The following is a 22,441-nucleotide window of genomic DNA, read 5'->3' as shown; positions in this document are numbered from 1 at the left end:
TGAAAACCCAATCTAGATATGATGCAGTTTATGCTGTAGAAGCATACTTTCATAATTTTGAACTTCACTATACACGCTTTTACTATTGTGATAGTATTTAGCCACTTTGTGATTACCTCAAGGTGAGAGGTATGACTGGGAGAGGGCACAAGGGAATCTTCTGGGGCACCAGAAATGCCGTCTGTCTTAGTCTGGGTGGTGGTAACACGAGTGTAGGCATACATAAAATTTCACCTAGCTGTACACTTAAGATTTACGCCCTTTGTAGCATATCTTATATCTAAAAAAGTAAAAAAAAAAAAAAAATGAGTATTTGGCTACTTTATGAAATGCCTAATATTTTTACAGTGAATTATTAATATGATTTTATAAGTCCAAATGTATAGGGGAAAAACAAATTATCTGATGATCATGGTCTAAGAATTGCTAGTCTCTTTCAGGTAAATTATATCTGAAGCTAGAGTAAAACAAATGAGAGGTCTCTGGTATTCTATCAGAAATGGTGTCAGGAAGAACACAATGTATCGATTTAACTATAAAGGACAGAAGTGTTAAAACAGAAGCTTAAACAACAACTAGAAGATGAGAACATCATCAAATAAGTGACATGACTACAGCATGATTATGTGATTTATGATTACCCATGCTTTTTACTTTTGCTTTTTACTGTTTCAGTTTTGTCATTATATTGCTTGGACTTCCAAAGGGTGGGGAAGGAAAAGAATTCAAGTTAAATTAGTTTTGTTTCTTATTTTCAACTGTTGTTTTCAGTGTGGTAAAAAGCTGAAGTTATGACTGTAATTTTAAAATTATGCATTCTACTTCCCCATCTATTATGGGAGAAAAGAGTTGGTTTACACAGGGAATATAAACAATCTGCCTCAAATGTTTTTTTTTTTTTTTTTTACTTTTGCACAGAACTATGTTAATTCTCATCACCTCCAAAAGCCTTTGAGAGGATTAGCTGCATAGACCAATATTGTTCTATATTAGTCAGTATTAAGCATATGATGTCACCTTGTTTCCACCCCTCCTCAAGCTTTTTTTTTTTTTTTTGTGGGGGAGGGGAAGGGAGAGTTTTTGGGCAATTCTCAAAATTCTGTGGCTTAAATTCCACTAGCTGACACACATGATTGACAACCTTCCACTCTCAAACCTGTTTGAAATGGGTCAAATACCTAAGCGCTGCAGAACAATGCAATCCAACCAGCAATTCCCCATAAAATAGAAAGGGGGTGTGATTAGGTTCCAGCTATTAAGTTATTGCAAAAACAGTTTAGTGGTTTGTTTCCGCAACAGTCATAGGTTAAGCTCGTATTTTCTATCTTAATTAGCTCTAAATAAACCACTAGGCTAGAAGAGGTAGGATATATAGCCAAAGCATGGAGCAAGTGGGGCCAACACTAAGAGCGTTACGGAGGTCTTTATACCGACCCTCGGCATCGGTTATCGATCATTAACCCTGCTGGGGAACTTATCGAGCGGAATTTGTGTGAGGCTTATCGAGCCACAGGAAAGGAGATGCAGGAGGGAATATAAGCTTCTAATAAAAGAAACGCAGCAACAATAGCAGAGGAACAGCTCTGCCTGGTGACGTAATGGCTGGCAGCAGTCCAGCTTCAGCAGAGCTGCTGCTACCTCAGCATCCAACCTCTCTCAACACAGTCCAGCTTTGGCGGAGCTACCGGGGCCGCTACTTCTTGCGATGCCACTTTGTTGGTGCCACCAACACCTTACCTCGGAGGGCCAAAACACCGAACAAAGGGTTGTCCTGTTTCAAGTTGTCGGAACCCACACTCTCACTCACTCAACCCCGCCAGCCTCTGAGAAACCGAGTCAATCCGCTTCTTAAGTTTAGGGCGAGAACACTGGCGCACACTCCAGGCGTGCCTCAGTTTCCCCAAGCTGCTCTCGGGTCCGCCTCTCACTGTCCGATCCCCCCTCCCCCCGGCCCTCAGCCCGAGTTGATCGTAGCGGCCCCGCTCACCCGCCCGGCCCCGCATGCCCGTCCTCCCGCCTTACCTCCGCCAGGTAGAGGTTGAGGAGACAGAGCGTGGAGAACTGGAGACAGGAGGGGAAGCAGTAGAGCAGCCAGTGGGGGAAGAAGTGCAGGTGAGCGGGCGGCCGGAGCAGGGGCAGGGAGCCGCTGAGCGAGAAGGCGGCGGAGAAGAGGGTGGTCCTGAGCGCTGCCCACAGGAGACAGAGGAAGAGGCAGAGGCTCTGGTAACTCAGCCGCCGCTCCCGATAGAGGAGCAGCCGCCACAGCTGCAGGTAGGCAAAGGCGAAGAGCGCGGCGTAGAGCAGGGCGTGCAGGATGCTCAGCGCCAACTGCACCGAGCCCGGCACCGCGGCGCCTGAGGCGGCAGCGACGGCGCCTCCGCCTCCGGGCGTCGAGGGCTCGCGGCCGGCCGCCGGACCCGGCACAGGCACCCTCATGAGGGGGCTGGGGAGCGGGCGAGAGAGCGCGGGAAGGAAGAGGCCGGACTCAGAGCCGCCGTCGAGGGGGAGAAGGATTTCCCCCTTACCCCCCACCCACCCCAACCTCCAACCCCAGGAAGCGCCGTGACAGGACCCGGAGCCCCGCGCAGAGCAGCCGCGGTTTTCCGGACCCCGCCTCCTCTCCCCCCCCCCCCCCCCCCCCTCCGGGGGTCTCGGCTCCTCCTGCTGCGGCTCCGCTCGGTAGCTGCAAAAAACAACTCTCGGCTGGAGACAATCAGCTGAGAAACCCGAGCATTTGAGGCGCTCGCTCCGCACCGTGGGCTCGCGCCGATTGGCCCAGGTGGGCACGCCCCCTGCGCGCTGCACTCGGAAGGCCACGGGCCACAGGACCCGTCGCTCGAAGGCTCTGAGATCTGATTGGATACCCACTTTCCTCGCCTTCTCCCTCCCCTCCACTCCCCACCCACACTGCCGATTGGCCCGGCAACTACACGGCCAGCTCGCGCCGGCGGGAGGACTCGGTAGTCGCCTGTCACCTGGGGCGGCTTTCGCTCCGCCCCCTGCGCTTCCCATTGGTTGGAGAGGCCGCACGTAGGGAGCACGAGGAGAGGGAGGAGCCTTGGGGGTTGTTTTTTTTTTGTTGTTTTTTTTGTTTCTTTTGCTTTGCAGGTCGACCCCTCCGTGCGGTGGTGGCAGTAAGTGTGAAGGGCTTGAGTGCTGCGCTCTATCTAGTAGGTGGGCGCATCGGTTAGCCGCTACCCGCCAGAGGGGCACGGCGCCGCCTTCTGCCTTTTCTTCACGTGGCGGCAACTGTTGGCTGCGGGAACAGTCCGGGTCCTTCCGGGTAGGTCTGGCCCGCAGGTCTCCGCAGGTAAGTGGCAGCGCTGGTCCCTCAATCGAGGGGCTGTGGTTTCCGCCAGCACGGATGGGCCGCACCATCGAGTTCTGGAGTTTGGCTTAGAAGGGGCCTCGCCCGGATCCTTCTGAGGGCCGCTTTGCTTTCTTCTTTTTTCCCCCTGCATAAGCGGCGAGAAAAACATGACCCCTTTGTGGGGAGAGAGGATGGAATGAGAAGGGTGAAATGAAGCTTGAAGCAAAAAATTTCCTCGGAAAATGTCTCTTAAAGGAAGAGGGGTATTAGGATGAGATGGAGGTCCAAGCGACAAGTGAGTAGGGGGAATGTGGGTCTTTGAAAGTTAGAATTTGGAAAGATGCTCTGGGCATAAGTTTAGAGAAAAAAGGCAGAAAGAGAACTGTAAGTCGTTGATGAACGTACTGTCTAGGAAGAAGTAGAATAGTGTGTACTCCTTAAATTCCACACGTATTCCTTCAAACCTTAGTCCTGTTTTCGGTGGACGGTGGCGCTACTCTTGGGCCTCAGGAAGTACAAAACAAATGCTGTGTTATTACTGCAAATAAGTGAGGGAACTTCCAACCTGTATTGGACTGACATGACATTGCTGACTTTTTTTTTTCTTTCTTGTGTTTGGTAATAAAATGAGCAAAGTGACACAAAATGATGTATTTTCCTTAGAATGAGTGGCACATCACAGATTCAGTATCCCTGTGAAAGACACTGCTACATGTACTGGTTCCACCAACTCTGCCTGCCCTAACTCACCATACTTTGTCCTAATGTTTTGTGCAAGAGGAGTGTTGCTACCTTCTTTCCAAGCTAAGTGATCTTCAGGGAACTTTAAAGTCCGTTTTGTACTACAGATTCTGGGACAGTGGTTCACCCAGGCGCCAGATACTGGTGTGTTTTGGATTCTTTATAGGACAGACTGTGATAGACGTTCAGGCCTGGCACAGTTATGTGGATCCCTCAGATGCAGCGGAGCAGTCAGCTGAGCAGGCTGTTCATTGCAGCCTAGAGTAGTGTACAACTTGTTGAAAGAAATTAATAGGTCTAATCCAACATCCACACTTTAGAGAAGGATCTCATGTTTATTGGAATTTACAAGATACTTCCGAGAATGTGGTTAGGGCACTCACACAGTTCTTTTTGAATTGCGCCAGAGTGCTTATGGCAGCAGTGAGTTAAAGTGAGTTAAGCAGTTATGTGCGTTAAGTGCGTAAATTAAGCATGAACTCAGAGTTTGGTGATTTTAGGCACTCATCACAATCAGGGGAACCTCTTATTCCCTGACATGCCTTTTTTTTTTGTATCTTCCACAATGATGAGGTACCTGTTTCAGTTCACAAATAGACTTTCACCATGAAAGTCTGTTTCTTTTATATTTTCTACTCAGAGTTATAGTAAACAACATCAGGATAATACCCACACTAGTTTTACTATGAAATAGTTTTGTGAAATTTTTTATCCCAGAGCAAGTCCAGATAGCTGTCTCTTTTCTCCTTCCTTTTTTGGGGGTGCATGATGGGCATGCAGTTGGGGCAGATAGAGGTTTTTGCCCCAGCTGCCGTGAAGGGGCTGTGAAGTGGAGAGATGTTGAGTCTTTTTTTGTCCTGCACCGAGTCTTAGCTGATAAACTGCGCTGAGAACTAATCAACATTTTATTTGAGGCTGGTTCAGTGAGCAGGTTTTCTCTAGTAGCAGCATTAAATTGTAAGCTTATTTTTGCCAGAATGTTCTTACAGGAAGTTTGTAAGCATTATATGCTCCATTTGTTGCACAATAAAAAATGTGTCTTTTCCCAGAGAATGATGCCCACAGATCTTGGTATAATTTGTTTAATGTTTACAGTTGTTAATTTCCTCTTTTTCTTGCGTGGGAAACCATTAGTTTTATTGTTAATCATAAGGGAAATTTGAGTCTATAAAGGGGAAACTAACCAAAGTTTTCTAGAAAAACTTGCTGCTTGATATTCTAAAATATGAAAGTGTTCAAATGCACAATGGTTGAATATTGTTCTAGAAGGGTACATTATTCTAGCACAGTGGTTTTCAAGCATTTAAAAGTAGAACTTTTTTTCCAGTATTATTATAAATAGGACCCAATCCCAAAGTGGGAAGAGTCACTCACCAGCTGCTCCAGCTGTGGAACACATGAAGGCAGATCCTTCCTCCTGCCCTCCCTGCAAGGAGATGAGTTTTCCTGTTGAAATTTTTCCTCCTCATTGCCCCCTGGGGGCTCTCTCAGTATTCAGGTGCTGAACAAAATTTTGATGCATTTTATTTGCAAGCTTTAGCTCTTTTTGTACTACAGTCTCATTGTTCCATGCTTACAGTGTTTGTCACCCTTTTGTATTTGACCTTAATTGTCACATTTTTTCCAACTTTAAATGACTTGTGCAGGCATACGTGTTTAGAGTTTAGGGATGAGGCAAAACTTACATCTTGCATACCAACTGATTAGTGCTGACAGGAACATTATCCTGATGAATTGAGGGGACCCTCCAGGCTAGGAGTCTGCATGTAGTTGGGAGATGTGTGTACTATTGGCAAATATTTGCCTATGACTTCCGCCTTCTTTTAGTATTGACACCTGTTGTGGTTATAGTCCATTGCATTTGAAAGAGTCCTCTTCTCTTTTAGAATCTTCCCTATAGTGAAATTGGGTCAATTTCCTGTGAATTTTTTTTTTCTTTAACATTTATTTATTATTGAGAGACAGAGAGACACAGAGCGTGAGCAGGGGAGGGGTAAGGAGAGGAGGAGACACAGAATCTGAAGCAGGCTCCAGGCTCTGAGCTGTCAGTGCAGAGCCCGATGCAGGGCTCCAACTCTCAAACTGTGAGATCATGACCTGAGCCAAAGTCAGTCGCTTAACCAACTGAGCCACCCACGCGCCCCAATTTCCTATGAATTATTTCACATTTTCTGCTTTAAAAATCTAGTATATGTATTTATGTTCAAGTCACTCTCCCCTTAGCTATTATTAAAACCGATAAGGCTAGGCTGGGTTATACTGTAATAACAACCCCCAAACTTCAGTGGTTTAAAGCAAGTGTTTAATTTCTGCTCTCTCTGGGTTATCTGGGAGCTTTGCCTTATGTTGTCCTCTTTCTGAGACTTGGTTCAACAGAGAAGGCCTAATTTTTTTTTTTATTTTTAAAAAATTTTTATTCATTTTTGAGAGAGAGCACAAGCTGGGTTGGGGCAGAGAGGCGGGGGGGAGGGAAGGAGACGGAGAATCTGAAGCAGGCTCCAGGCTCTGAGCTGTCAGCACAGAGCCCGAAGTGGGGCCCGAACCCATGAACTATGAGATCATGACCTGAGCCAAAGTCGGATTCTTGATTGACTGAGCCACCCAGGTGCCTGAGAAGGCCTCATTTTGAGTGTTATCATTCATTATAGCAGAAGAAACGTGAGTTGTGATTCATGAAATGTATATATTGACTCTTTCTTTAAAATTTTTTTAATGTTTATTTCCTAAGAGAAAGAGAGAGACAGAGCATGAGCGGGGGAGGGGCAGAGAGAGAGAGAGGGAGACATGGAATGGGAAGCAGGCTCCAGGCTCTGAGCTGTCAGCACAGAGCCCGACGTGGGGCTCGAACTCATAAACCATGAGATCATGATCTGGCAGAAATTGAGTGCTTAACTGACTGAGCCACCCAGACCACCCCCCCCCCCCGAAATATATATTGACTTTTTTTTTAAAAAAATTTTTAATGTTTATTTATTTATTTATTTATTTATTTATTTATTTTTTGAGGGAGGGAGAGAGAGAGCATGAGCAGCGGAAGGGCAGAGAGAGAGGGAGACACAGAATCCTAAGCAGGCTCCAGGCCTCTGAGCTGTCAGCACATAGCCTGACGTGGGGCTTGAACTTATGAACCACAAGTTCATTACCTGAGCCAAAGTTGGATGCTCTACCAACTGAGCTACTCAGGCGCCCCTATATTGACGCTTAAAAGCTCCCAGAAGTTACATATGTCACTGTACATTTCATTGGCCAAATCAAGTCACTTCCTATTTCAAGGAAGTGGAGAAGTACAATTTTAACATGTGTAGAGAACTAGAAACATTTGAACAATCCACCATGTTTGTCAACAGATATTCTCCTTCTTACATGTAATTCATCTTTGGCCCTTCCCAATGGATATAGCCCTCAAATCCCATTCAATCACTGTGCCAAGCTCAACAGTCCAGGATCTCTAAGTAATGCCCAGTAGTGTTAATGTCTTAGGACATTATAAGTTACCTGTTTCCCACCTCCACTTGGATACATAGGATAGTGTAGGGACAAATAACTATAATACATGTGCCAATTTGGAGAGGGGAAGAATGGAAGACATACACCAGACTTTAGACTGTAGCAACTTTGAAATATCACTGGGCAGATATTGTTAGGGCTTTTGTTCTGTTCACTGGTTTCTCTAGGTCAGTGCTTCTCAAACTATCTGCTAAGAATGACCAGTTTTTTTTTTTTTTTAATTTTTTTTCTTCAACGTTTATTTATTTTTTGGGACAGAGAGAGAGCATGAACGGGGGAGGGGCAGAGAGAGAGAGAGAGAGACACAGAATCGGAAACAGGCTCCAGGCTCTGAGCCATCAGCCCAGAGCCTGACGCGGGGCTCGAACTCACAGACCGCAAGATCGTGACCTGGCTGAAGTCGGACGCTTAACCGACTGCGCCACCCAGGCGCCCCAAGAATGACCAGTTTTTTAAAAGTCCAATTTACTTTGAATTTTTGTTAAATACAATAAAAATTATAAGAAAAATAAAGTGAAAACACCTAGCACATGACAAGCCTGTTAAAAATTTTTTAGATTCATAAAACACAAAACTGTGTAAAAAGGACTATAAAAACTTTTTGACATTTGTTCTCAATTTCTTTATCTCATTATTGTAGACCAGTATCAAATAGTTCATATTCTGGCATATGCCCTGGGTCATAGTTCTCCATGGTCCTTGGCTTTACTCTGCAAGAGGTCTTTCCGTCTTTATTATCTTTGGCCACATCTGAAGTTGGCTTTGGATAGTATGGCCCCTTTCCATGGCTAAGCAGCTTGTCAGCTTGCTCTCTGACAGTAGAAGGGTGGGGGCTAAAGGACTGTGTAAGTATTAACCAGCTAGTCTCTTGGATGGCAGTGGTTCTTTGACTACCTTTCTCTGAATATCTCATTAAACATAACCAACAGCAACTATCACACAGTGTTCATTTTCTGACTACCAGCCTCCTCTCTTAGGGCCATAAGGAGGTTCGTTAGCCACACAAGCCTGGGTACATGCTCATTATAAATTCATTAAGTATGTGTCACCTCCAAATTATTATAGTGACCGTTTCAGCAAATGTTTTGTCACTCCTTACTGTGGATTGCCAAGCTCCAGTCTCTGATGAAAGTTTCCTTGATTAGATCCTGAACGGTCCTTGCTTCTTGGCCTCTAAGCCAATGTTTTGGGGTTCTTGTTAAGGTAGCACCTCATTCTAGTTTGTATAATAGTGAAGATAAACTAGATTATGCTGTAGTGATGACCCCTCAAATCTCAGTAGCTTAAGGCAATAAGGTTGATTTCCTCCTATGTTACATGCTAATTGCAAATCAGTGAGGGTTCTCTGTTGTGCTCATTCTGGGACTCATGCTGAGGAACAGCCACAAATTGAGCATTTTTAATGACTGTGACAGAAGAAAATAAATCCTGCCCTATCACACACTGGCTATTAAATTGTTGCCTGAAAGAAACATGAGCTTTTGCTTACATTTATTAGCCAGATTAAGTCACACAGTGGGCACAGCTAACTCACTACAGGTGGGAGGTGCAGGAAGCTAAGTGTAATCTCAACTTCTACAGAACTGGAACTATTTACCCCATACCAATGAACTACTACACCAAGGTACCTACGTCACATTTCTCAAGGTATTCATCTCTTTATTGATATTTAGATTTTGACTCATTAAGTATTGTTTTCTATTCTACTTTCTACCTACTGGAGGGAAAAAGTCACCGAGTACCTTTTGTATCTTTGCTTTTACTCTGTTCTTGCTGGTCTTCTCATTCCCCACCCTTTCCCATCAAAATTTCTCTTCTTTTTAATTTAAAGATATTTTTATGTGAAGAACATGTCTCTGGGCAAATGCATTTTATTTTCCATGCATGTGAAATGAACAGTCTTCTGTGGCCCCACAAGGATAGGTTGGATTAATATGAGTAGAAGCTATGGAAAATTTGATTACATACAAGTAACAACTTTAATTCTTATTTTATTTTATTCCAGTGTAGTTAACATACAGCATTGTATTAGTTTCAGGTGTACAGTGTAGCAATTCAACAATTCCATGTTACTCAGTGCTCATCCAGATAAGTGTATCCTTAATCCCTTTCACCTGTTTCATCCCCCTGCCACTCTCCCCTCTGGTAACTCTTTGTTCCCTGTAGTTAAGAGTCTGTTTTTATTTGTCTCTCTTTTTTTCTTTGTTGTTTTGTTTTATTTCTCAAATTCTGCATGTGAGTGAAATCATATGGTATTTGTTTTTCTCCTACTTACTTGGTTAGTATTATACCCTCTAGATCCATCCATGTTGTTGCAAATAGCAAAATTTCATTGTTTATTTTGGCCGAATAATATTCTATTATGTGGGTGTATGTATGTATATATACGTATGTATGTACATACTTACATATGCGTACCACGTTTTCTTTACTCGCTTACCTATGGATGGACACTTGGGCTGCTTCCATAATTTGACTATTGCAAGTAATGCTGCAGTAAACATAGAAGTGCATATATCTTTTTATATTAGTGTTTTCATATTCTTTGGGTAAATACCCAATAGTGCAATTACTGGATCATAGGGTAGTTCTATTTTAAATTTTTTGAGGAACTTCCGTACTGTCTTCCACAGTAGCTGCACCAGTTTGCATTCCCACCAACAGTACATGAGGGTTCCTTTTTCTCCACATCCTTTCCCGTAGTTGTTGTTTTTTGAGCTTTGATTTTAGCCATTCTGACAGGTTCGAGATGACATCTCATTGTGGTTTTGATTTGCATTTGCCTGATGATGAGTGATGTTGAGCGTATTTTCATGTGTCTGTTGGCCATCTGTGTATCATCTTTGGAGAAATGTCTGTTCATGTCTTCTGCTCGTTTTTAAATTGGATTACTTGGGGTTTTTTGTTTTTTTGTTTTGTTTTGTTGGGTTTTTTTGGTTTTTGTTTTTTGGGTTTTTTTGGTGTTGAATTATGTAAGTTCTTTATATATATTTTGGATACTAACCCTTTCTTGGATATGTTATTTGCAAATCTTCTCCCATTCAGTAGATTGTCTTTTAGTTTTGGTAGCTGTCTCCTTTGCTGTGCAGAGCTTTTTATTTTGATATAGTCCAAATAGAATGACTTTAACTTTTCAATCAAAATGAAAAGGTATTTAAAGAGTCAGAAGGTTTTATATAAGACTTCAAAAGTCCCCTTGGTGTCTTCCCCCTCCAATTTCTTATTCCTTAGGGGGAATTATTTCAATTGTTCCCTATTTCTTTTGGCATTCATCTTCCTATTTCCAATAAACTTGGCTTTTGGTCTTGTGAAAGTGAAGATTTGGCTCTTTTATTTCTTTTCCCACACTAATTGTATGTTCCCTTACTTTCTGTCTCCCCATCCTCTGAACTGTGGTTGTCATAGATTTGGTTAAATCATTATTCAGTGTTTATTTTATTAAGACCTCATAAACTATATTTCTGGTTGATCTCTGCAATATTCTCTGCTTTAAGTAATTACTTAAATAATCAAATTTATCAAAGATGGAAAAATTGCAAAGGTTATAGTTACTAATGAATTCCTATCCCTGAAAATATGTATGTCAGAATAATCACCAACATCTCTAATTGACCAAATGCGTAGTACTTCAACATCTATAATTTCATTTGTCCAATGAGATAGATGTGGGAAAGTATTCTAGCACTGAATGTGCAGTTAGACCTTTTACTGCTACAAAATTCATTCTAGGGGAAAAAATAATGTGTTAACCCTACTGTCCAATTTAGTGTTAAAATAACTGAATTATAACCACAAGTCCAGGAAAAATTATATTTATACTTGACTCGTTCAAATGTACTTTTACTTAAAAGGTTCATTTTTAATTAGGTTTTGGTTATTTCATATAGTAAATACATTATATAGTTATTCCCTTAGCCTCAGGATGCATGCATTTCCCTTCCCCCCAATAAAGAAAATATTGAATGACCTATCTTAAACCATCCTCATTAATATAAAGTGGCTTTAAAATACACTGGTTTAAAATGGCTAGAATGTGTAATCAATGTTAATGCCAAGGATACTCCCTAATTATATCATTAAAATTACTTTTTTATGTGCCTCTCACTCACAGTCCTCACTCATTCTACTTGAATTTTTGAACTCTTGGCTCATTATTAAATATTGATGACAAATTTGTTCACTGATATAAATTAGCTCTAATGAAAAGAATGTTAAGAAGTAATTAGTAATTAGCTCCTTTTTTAGGAATACCTGCTTTTAAAGGAGAGGTATTATATGCTTACTGATCATATTGAAAGAGCAGATTAAATATCTAGTACAATTTTCCCTAAATTTTCATTCTTTTATTATTTTATTTCTTACAGAAAGTCTACCCCTCTCATTCTGAGTAATTTTTTGCTATTTTTTTCTGTCTCTTGTTTTGAGATAGTGATCTTTTGTTTGAAAGGTAGGGGTTCTATTTGAAATTAAAAAAAAATAAAAATCTCACCTATACCTGTGGGTATGTCTCTCCCTTCTGGAAGTATGATATTTTTATATTATATTAATTTTCCTAAACTGTCTTCTTTTAGAACTTAGATACTATAGATTATCAGTGGAAAACTTCCTGAAAGAAGAAATTGTTGGAGAGAAATTTGAAAGTGGCAAAATGGGAGACAAAGAATTGACAACAGATGTAGAGGACAGCATGGAAGTAAGTGCAGCATGGAAGAAGAGAGGAGAGTATTAAAACAAGTCTGAGTTCAGAAGGTAGAGTTGAATTAAAACTTGGGTTGAAAAAGATACTTAAATGTCTAAGCTGTATAAGTCTAAGTCGTATACTTAAAAAAGTGTATTTATGGGGCACCTGGGTGGGTCAGTCAGTTAAGCATCTGACTTCAGCTCAGGTCATGATCTCACTGTTGGTGAGTTCAAGCCCCGTGTTGGGCTCTGTACTGATGGCTCAAGCCTAAAGCCTGCTTTAGATTCTGTGTCTCTCTTGCTCTCTTTCTCTCTGCCCCTCTCCCACTTGTGCGCACACGCGCTCTCTCTCTCTCTCTCTCTAAAATAAACATTAAAAAATTATAAACAAATAAAATTAAAACTATATTTAGAAGGAACGTTATTAGTTTTTTTAATATGAAATTTATTGTCAAATTGGTTTCCAAGTTTTTTTTTTAATTTTTATTTACTTTTGAGAGAGAGAGAACATGCATGCATGCATAACAGGGGAGGGGAAGAGAGAGAGGGAGACAGAGGTTTCGAAGCAGGCTCTGTACTGATAGCTGCTAGCCCCATGTGGGGTTCCAACTCATGAACTGCAGGATCGTGACCTGAGCCAAAGTTGGTCGCTCAACCAACTGAGCCACCCAGGTGCCCCTTAAATAGTTTTAATAGCTATCTTCCAGGAAATTTAAAGTAAAAAGAATGTAAACATAATAGATGTAGGTTTTGGATGCCTCACTCCCATGGTAATGGTATGAAATAACTGTTTGAGTATTCATTGTAAATCTACTTTGGGTAGAGAAAGATAAAATGACCGATTTAAAACAAGGATTGGATAAGGTTTGAGACTTAGTTTTAGAACCCTTAAAAATGACAATTAGCTTAACATACTCTAGTAAAGATCTATTAAACATAAAATATTTCATATTGTATTTTCTGGATATCTTTGATATCTTTTGCAAGTATCCAGAATCAATTGTATTATCAAATCAATGTCATTATAGATATCCCTCTCAAATGTTTACTAGAAGGAAATAGGAAAGTATTAACAAAATCAAATACGTAAGTAATGTCTTACATTATTCTTCTTGCAGATTTTACTTCATTCATTTGTTTAACAAATTTATTCAGCAAAACTTTGTTGAATACCTACCGTTGCTAGGTATTGTCCTAGGCAACAGAACACAGCAGTGAACAAAACAGACAAAAATCTCCTGCCCATGTACAACTACAGCTGATGATGTCTTCCAGTTTCAATATATATAGAGTTGGCATCTCTTTTGTCATGATGTGCATTTTTTATAAGTCAGCAGTAGACTCTCTATCAGAACTGAGCCCTCAGAAATACTTCAGTACATTGCAACCGGGAAAAGCCTCCTTAGCTTATTTTTGTCAAGCCGGTAAGTATTTTTTATATTCTGACGTGATTTTTGTGATGTTTCTCTTGCTGTTTAATCAGTAGTATTGCTGGGATACTGTCAAGATTAGTATTATGTGCTATAAAGCTGTTACTAAAATATACGTGCCTGAGTTTAAATCATGATTGTGCCAGTTGACCTTCTGTGTGATTTTGGTTAAATCACTTAGCCTCTCTGTGTTTTTGTTGTCATCCATAATGAGGAAATAATACTTTATAAATTTGTTGTGAGGATTAAATGACTTTATTCATGTGACTTAGTCTTTAGTAAATACCAGATAAGAATTAGCTATTAGTAGAGTAACACCTGAATTTCATCCAGTCCTTTAAAAAAATTTTTTTATAACGTTTATTTATTTTTGAGAGAGAGAGAGAGAGACAGAATGTGAGTGGGGGGAGGGGCAGAGCAGAGAGAGAGGGAGACACAGAATCTGAAGCAGGGTCCAGGCTCTGAGCTATCAGCACAGAGCCTGTTGTGGGGCTCAAACCCATGAACCGCAAGATCATGACCTAAGCTGAAGTCCGATGCCTAACCAACTGAGCCACCCAGGCGCCCCTCATCTAGTCATTTCTGAAAGTATACTTCTTGATATTTTTAGCAAGTGGATATGTTTAAAGTATTTTAAAACTTTAAGTGAAGAATTAGTAATGCTTTTATTTAATACTCTGCTTTAGTATACCATTAATTACACTGATTAACCAATGTAAGTATTGAACATAACTAAAAATGTAATGGTCTCATTTAAGTCTTTATGCCTTAAAAAATACTATTCCTGGAATTAGTAAGTGAAATTAATCCATGTTTCTGTTGGTTCTTATAATTGTGATTTGAAAATGGTATTTTAAAATCATTTCAAAAGTTTTATGCATGTATACATGTGTGTTGTGTATATGGAAACTTGGAAAAATAATGCCGAATGTTAGCTTTGAATTAAACATTTATTTATTCTTATTTTAGAAATTTTAAAAATTCACTTACAAAATTAAAATCATCATAAAAACATTAGAAATAAGAATAATTAGGCAATAAGAAGTAAGGGTATAAAATTATATAACCAGGTATGTTTACTTGATTATTGGTTGTATTGTATATACTTGTTGGGCAAACCAATCCATTTCTTTTTCAGTTTGCAGCTTTGGGCCTTAATTTTAAAAATTCATCTTTCCTAAGGAGCGAGCCATAAAACATTCATAAAACATTTCTTATTTTAGATTCTCCAAGAACTTCCATATTTCTTGAAGAACTGAATGAGGCTGTTAAACCTCTCCAGGACTTTGGAATTTCAGTTGCAAAGGTAGAAAGATATTTTTTTGTTACTAAATTATTAGTGACAAACATTTTATAATTATATGACTTAATGCTGAGTATCTAAAAATACTTACATTTCAGATCTTTTTCCAAACTGGAAAAATATTTTTTTTCTACCTTTTTTTCATAAGAAAAAACAGAAGCACAGAAGATACTTCCAGATCATGGTGTAAATTAGTACATGTAGATAAAGAAAAAAGCTGTTCAGAATTTTTTGTTAGCTTAGAACTTAATTTGTTTTATAAACTGTTTCAGTTTTTAATGCTATACTTAGGCTTTTTTGCTTTGTTTTGCCTGACAAATATAGTAGATCTCCACATTCAACTATTTATTAAATTTTTATTAGCACAAACTGAAGTATCAAAATTGAGGCAATTGAAGTATTTTTTGTTTTCTGTTCTTCTAAGTCTTTATAATTGCTTATGTTGCAGTTTTTCCTTTATTTTTAGGACAAAGTCAAAACAGCCTAACTTGAAATGACATATTTAATTTTTTTCTCAAAAAATGCTCAAACTTGCCATGGAGTATTATGGAAAATTTCCACATGCATCATGGATTAGATAGCTACATGAGCTTTTCATTTACTTTAATCTTAGAATTTGTACCTCAGAAAATTGAATGATTAATAACCCAGTGATTATTAAATTCTGTCAGATTAGTGTCTACCTGACTTTCTGTGTACATTTATTCTTTCTTAGTTCATTAGCCTTCTGCTTCTGAGAGATGGCTGCTGACCCACTTGGTCCCTACAGCTAGAGTTCCCAGGGCAGGAAGCATAGAAAGGTTAACTAACCTTGCCTATTAAAGGGAAACTCTTCCCTCTATCCACAGAACACTTCTGACATCAAATGTGTGAATTTTCTACACCAGTCATTTATGATACTGACCACCCATGTAACCCAGATCTCACAGGTTAAGGGCTTAGTCCTATAAGATTGCCCTCTACTTCAGATGCCAATCATAGGGAGTAGATTCTTAGGTTGCCTACAACTTCTGTCTGACTTGGCTATAAACTGGGAGCTCGCAAAACCCCCTCCTTGCTTGTTCAATAATTTGCTGTAATGGCTCTCAGGACTCAAGAAAACACTTTGTGTACTATTACTGGTTTATTATACGTGATAGAACTCAGGAACAGCCAAATGTAAGAGATGCATATGGCAAGGTCTGGAAGCCTTGAGCACAGGAGCTTCTGTCCTCTTGTAGTATGGGGTGTTTCACCTTCCCATTACTTAGATGTGTTCACCAGCCTGGATGCTTTCAAGCCCTGTTATTTAGGGGTTTTATGGAGATTCCATTATGTGGGCACGATTGAGTAAATCATTGGCCACTGGTGATTGGCTTCATCTCTAGCCCAGAGGATGGGAGATGGGGCAGAAAGTTCAATCTTCTAATCATGCCTTTGTCTTTTTAGTGAGCAGCCCCCATCTTGAAGCTATCTAGGGCCCCCCAGTGATCAGTGTTTTAGCATGCAAAAAGATACTCTAGGAGTTTCCAAGGGTCTTAGAAGCTCTTCTATAAGGAACTGGGGTTAAAGACTAAGTGTTAGAACAAAAGATACCCCTAGCCCTCCTGTCACTCAGGAAATAACAAGGGTTTTAGGAATGTGTGAGGAACCAGGGGAAAAGACCAATTCTATATTTCTATGTCACTGCTAAACACTTAAAAAAAAGTCTTTTCTTAATTCTGTATGTAACTGGGTTAACTTTGAACAGCTGATTACACTCTAGAATGATAATGGTGCTCATCTTTGAGGAGCTTTTAATAAAATTCTAGACTAAAGTTTAGAGATGAAATACTAAGTTGGTATGACATTCAAAAGGGATAATCATACTATTTATTTAGTAACTGTATATCTGGTAACTAAAATAGAATATTAAAGTTCATGCCTAGAGTGTTGTTGCCTTTATGAAATAACAAAACGTAAAGTCTTGATTTTACAGTTGAGGATGCTAAGCTGTGTGGAAAGAAGACTGGTGAATAAGGCAGACAAATATTAAGTACCTAGCTCACTCTCTGCACATAATAAATATTTGGTAAATGTTTATGACATTGAAATGAGCTGCTTCATTTAGTTTTTTAGATAGATATGTGATAAAGACCCAGTCTATTTCTTTGGAGAGTTTAGATCCTAAATAGGGGAGTTAAACACAAATCACTTCAATAAGTAGCAGAACATGATCGTTGTAATATGAGATACAGATAAAATGCCACTGAGGTTTAAAGAAGGGAAGCTCATATCTGATTGTCATGGCAGAAGGTCATGTATGGTATTTGGAAAGACTTTACAAAAAGTAGCATTTTGAGATTGTCTTGAAAAGTTAAGATTTCAGGAGGCAGAGGTAGATGAAGAAAACACTAAAATATAAATGTACTAAATGTTCCAGTTAAGACAAAGATTGCCAAGCTGGGTGCAATAACCAAACCCAAATGTATGCTATTTAGAAATGCATCTTAAAATAAAGTCAGTCTTCAGATATCTTCAAAGTATTGAAGGAAGGAAAAAGATGTATCATTAAGTGATGACCAAAAGGAGGCTGGTATAGTTATCTTATTATATCAAAGTAGACTTTAAAACAAAAAACCTTTGAATCATCTTTGACTTTGTCATAACCAACCCATCAATAAACCTTTAGGTTCTACTATCAAAACTTCCCAAATCTTAGCACTTCCTGCACCTCCACTTTGACCCCTGTTGTCCAGACCTTCATGACTTCTCATCTGGGAAACTACCATAGCCTTCTAATAATTGGCCTTTCTCCTTTCACTCTTGTCCTACTAAATTCTTCTCTATGCATAAGTCAAATGTGTCAGGTCACATTGCTACCCCTCCAAAAGGCTTCCTGTTACAGTTAGGATAAACTTGAAACTCTTCACTCTTATGGACACTGGCTTCCTCTCATTTCTTTTTCTGCCTCTCCAACCTGCTCAGTTTGTTCCTGACATCTACAAGTCATCTTTTTGTTACCTGAACCTGCTTGATGTATTATTTCTACAAGGCCTTTGCAAGTATTTTCTCTTCTGTCAGAACTCCTCTTTTCAACATACTTATATAATAGTATGCATCACTACTTTGCTTCAGTTTTTTGTGCAAAGGTCACCTCCCCTCCCCCCGCCAAGCCTTCCTTGATTACCTGTATAAAATGTCCTGTTACATACTATCCCTTTACTGTTTTTTTAATTTGTGGGACTTAATGCTACATATTAATTAGTTTTTAAAATTGTCTGTCTCTACTTTTAGAATGTAAGTTCTAAAGATAAAAATCTTTATTTGGAACTTAATTGTGCCCCCAGTGACTAGAAGAGTGACTAACACATGGTAGGTGTTCATATATATGTTAAACGGCTGAATGGAAAAAAAATCTATTGTCCTAATGTCAACCATCCCCTATGCTCTGACTTAAAAAAAATTTTTTTTAGTGTTTATTTTTGAGAGAGAGAATGCAAGCAGGGGAAGGGGCGGGGTGGGGTGGACAGAGGATCTGAAGCGGACTCTATGCTGACAACAGAGAGCCCAATGTGGGGCTCGAACTCACATACCACGAGATCGTGACCTGAGCTGAAGTTGGCCACTCAACTGATTGAGCCACCCAGGTACCCCTAAAGATTCTTTAAAAAGTTACATATGCTAAAATTCACTCTTTTTGGTTGTGGCAGTATTCCAACTTTTAATTCTAATTTCTCTATTCCTGATATTTTTTCTGAGTATCAGTTCTCCTTTTGTAGCTTTTGAAAACAAATGTAGCTTCCCTAGTTGTCATTCTGCTTCCTCAAACTCCATTAAAATTAAATTGAATGACACACATACAAAACAACCAACCCATTTAAAAAACAAAACCAAAACTTACAAAATCTAAAATGAAATGACTGTTTTTCTTCTAACCTTAGTTTAGTGCAAATTTTGTTGGTGGCTACCCTTTGCCCCATCTAGAAACCTCTTCATTCTTTTTATCTCCTTCTTTCTTCCTTTATTCCCTACTGCATACACATGCTCAGTCTTCTCCCTAGTTTTACTTACTGTATTGGTGAGAAATCTCTCAAATCTTTTCTGTCCTTTTATGCTTTACTTCAGATCTTATTCATCCTTGCCCTGTACTGAGGTGATACTCGTTTAACTTTCCTGCTTATCTTTGTGTTCCCTTGCCTTCCATTACATCTTCATGTTGCTGTTTCTGTTGCATCATCCTCAGCAAGGGTTTATCCTTTAAAGATGCTTCATGGTCCATAATTACTGCTGGCACTGTCTTGTCTGTTTTTCGTCAGGAAGAAGTGGGAAAAGTGTAAGTCAGCTCTCCTTTAAGAACCTTCTTTGATCTGACCCCAGTAACTTCTCCCTAACATTGTTTGGCCATCTATAGTTGTTGGGGAACCTGGAAAAGTCTTTCACTGGGGGCATTTGTGTTTAGGGAAGTTCTGTTAATAAAACAAAAGGGAAGGATGGATTTTGGATAAGAAACCAGCAGTGGGGCATCTGGGTGGCTCAGTCAGTTAAGCATTTGATTCTTGATTTCAGCTCAGGTCAAGATCTTGTGGTTCATGAGATTGAGCCCCACGTTGGGCTCTACACTGACAGTGCGGGGTCTGCTTGGGATTGTCTCTCTCTCCCTGTCTCTCTCTGCCTCTCTCTCTCTCTCTCTCTCAAAATAAACAAATGTTTAAAAAGAAAGAAAAAAAAATAGAAACCAGCAGTATCTGCTGTACCTGTGTTCCAGCTGCTGAGATGCTTTCATGCTCTCAACTTACCACTTACTTCTGCTTCTTGGCTTTCGCTCATGATTTTTTGTCCTGCCTAAATGGTTTCTTTCCTTTTCTACCTGGTTACCTCGTACTTGTTCCATAAGATTGAATTAAATTTAAACTCTTAAGTATAATTAAATATAACTCTTAGGTATAGAAACACTTTCTTTCTCTGAGGTAACCCACTTGAATAAATGAGCAATTATAGGATACAAATCAGAAAGAAAAGTAAAATAAAAAATGTGAGGGGATCCTGGGTGGCTCAGTTGGTTAAGCGTCTGACTTCGGCTCAGGCCATGATCACACAGTTCACAAGTTCAAGCCCTGCATTGGACTCTGTGCTGACAACCCAGAGTCTGGAGCTTCCTTCAGAGTCTGTCTCCCGCTCTCTCTGCCCCTCCCCCACTCGTGCTCGCTCTCGCTCTCTCTCAAAAATAAACATTAAAAAAAAATTTTTTTTAATTTGACCTGGAGACAGATTTTACTGTTTAATTTTCCTTCTTGTTTCCATAACCAAGAAACTTGACCTTTTGATATATACTCTAAACCTTAAATATAATCTTTTAAAGGTTAATTGTGTCAAAGAAGAAACATCAAGATACTGTGGAAAAGAAAAGGATTTGATGAAAGTGTATTTATTCAGGTAAACTGTTTTTGAGTGTGATAGCCAAATTAAAGCTATACTTCTAGAATATTAAAATATATAAAATATCACTAAGCCAGGATAAAGTTGTATGCATGGGGGATTATATGAAGTTTAGCAAATGGTCTAAGTCCTAGATTTGTTATCTGAACTTTAGCTTCTTTAGCTATAAAATTAGTTAAAATAGGTATAACAGCTACCTCACAGACTTGTTTTGAATATTACATGAGAATTCTTATGTAAACTACTACTATAAGTGCCTGGAAAGTAAGCATTTAACAAAGTTAGTGTTTTGAGTAGATCTCTCAGGTCCATATTTGGGTGTGAAAGAAAGGTATTTTTGAGACATCTGCCAATGTCCCAGTTACAGATTCCTCTCCACTTTGGTCTGCTAGTCTCTCTGAAGTTTCTCAAAATCTTTTTGTCAAACTTGGGATTTGGCCTAAGAAGTGAGGACAGATACTGTCTCCTCAGACCAATTGCTGAGGACACTTGTTTGTCTCTCCTATTTGTCTCCTTCCCAGCCCATTTAGGGAATCTGTGTATATGTGACAAGGAGGTTGGTAGGAAGCTGTGTTGAGACTCATGTGTTTTCCTAGTTTTTTTTGCTAAGTTCTGGGCCTACACTCTTCCAAGTCAACATAGTTATTGAACGTATATTCAATAAATATTTGTGCATATTTTACCATCAGCACGCTGATAGGTGAATGGGATAATGGATAACACCCAGGCTCTTAACATCAAAGAACTTACAACCTACTGTATTAGAGAGACAAGAAAAATGAGTTCCAGGGAAATATTTCTGTAATGCTTTTTTAAAATTTTTTTATAGGGGCAACATCTTACTGAGAGAATTCCCTACTGATACCTTATTTGACGTGAATGCCATCATTGCTCATGTTCTCTTGTAAGTATAGGGGGTACTCATTCACTTATTGTTAACAATCTCTTGATTTCATTTTAGAAAACCACAACCCATTAAAATATTTTAGGGTTTTAACATTATATTCATAGGCATTAATTTCACACAAATTACTGGTCTGTCTTCCTACATAAAGGATCTAAAATTTCTTGACTGGCAAAGGATACAGATACATCTTTGTATAAAAGTAGGAGAGGGCACAGCAGGACCACATGGTCATAGTATTGCTTTTGCTTTTGAATGTACCTGTGAAGTAAGGATTTTACCAGGTAAGAAGTTTGTCTTTGCTGTTCTCACTAGGAGTTTTAAAATGTCTGGCATGCTTCTGACCCCAGCCTGATTTTTCTGGAGTCTGTAGCTCTGTGCCTGGTCAGTAGGTACAGAAACTGTGCAGATAGTCTCAACACACATTGTAGTGTTTACTGAGAGAGAGAGTGAATCTAAATTTAACTTCTATGGCATGGAGTCTTTAGACCTGGGGTTTAGGCCTATGTGGAGTCCATTTGTGCAGTCTCCTCCTGAATGAAGTCTGATACTCTCTTTGGTGACACAGCTGGAAACTACAACTTCATTAGGGACACAAGTTAACGTGGACTTTTCCAGTTTAATGTTGCGCTTGGACTCTTGGCCACTAAGACCTTTGCTGACACTGAGTGTGTTTGTTTTCTGCTTGGCTCCCCTCTTTCTTCTCTCTGACTGGATTCCCATAAAAATTGGATGAAAGTTAAATGACAAGACACAAAACATAAAGGTGGAAGGTTGTGGTTATCACTTTGCAAATGGATACTTTTAAATGTTCCAGTACTAATTACATATTAATGAAAAGTTCTTAGAACTCGTTGATAACCATGGAGTCTAAGGCCTGTAGACCAAGAAGCCAGTTGTAGAGGGTGAACAATGGCCTTTTGAAGAGGAATTCCAAAGAGCTGCTAGGCTGTGCAGAGACTTTCACCCCTAGAGAAAGGTGTCTTCAGGGTGGGGGTCATAAAAAGCTTAGCAAAGTCCTAGTTTTAATAGATATGATGCTTGTTCTCAAGAAGCTCCCTAGTTTCTGCCATTTTTACAGTGGATACCTGATGACAATCTTTGACCCAGATATGAGAGGGTGAAGAGACAGAGAAAGAAGATTCTTTGAGGGTTAAGGAGGCAATACT

General features: G+C 39.6%; 2 protein-coding genes across 6 annotated transcripts in view; one reads left to right on the top strand and one right to left on the bottom strand.

Moving 5' to 3' along the window:
• Nucleotides 1-2,436, bottom strand: part of GPR137C (G protein-coupled receptor 137C) — a 64,503-nt gene extending 62,067 nt beyond the window's left edge. The window contains exon 1 of the mRNA XM_030319107.1: nt 2,023-2,436. Coding sequence (XP_030174967.1) covers nt 2,023-2,436 — 414 coding nt within the window. The remainder of the gene's footprint in view (nt 1-2,022) is intronic.
• A 596-nt stretch (nt 2,437-3,032) lies between these two features.
• Nucleotides 3,033-22,441, top strand: part of TXNDC16 (thioredoxin domain containing 16) — a 138,037-nt gene continuing 118,628 nt past the window's right edge. The window contains exons 1-6 of one of the 5 annotated variants that reach the window (XM_032593710.1): nt 3,033-3,310; nt 12,130-12,251; nt 13,357-13,662; nt 14,892-14,974; nt 20,292-20,365; nt 21,198-21,272. In XM_032593710.1, the coding sequence (XP_032449601.1) occupies nt 13,500-13,662; nt 14,892-14,974; nt 20,292-20,365; nt 21,198-21,272 (395 nt within the window). In that variant the 5' untranslated portion in view covers nt 3,033-3,310; nt 12,130-12,251; nt 13,357-13,499. Of the gene's footprint in view, nt 3,311-12,129; nt 12,308-13,356; nt 13,663-14,891; nt 14,975-20,291; nt 20,366-21,197; nt 21,273-22,441 lie in introns of all 5 variants that reach the window. The other 4 variants (XM_030319105.2, XM_030319106.1, XM_030319104.1 and 1 more) reach the window with 4 other exon arrangements.

Source organism: Lynx canadensis, chromosome B3 (genome assembly GCF_007474595.2).
Source record: "Lynx canadensis isolate LIC74 chromosome B3, mLynCan4.pri.v2, whole genome shotgun sequence".
NCBI lineage: Eukaryota > Metazoa > Chordata > Mammalia > Carnivora > Felidae > Lynx > Lynx canadensis.
Note: the sequence above shows the minus strand (reverse complement) of the source record. Positions and strands in the feature narration are given on the sequence as shown.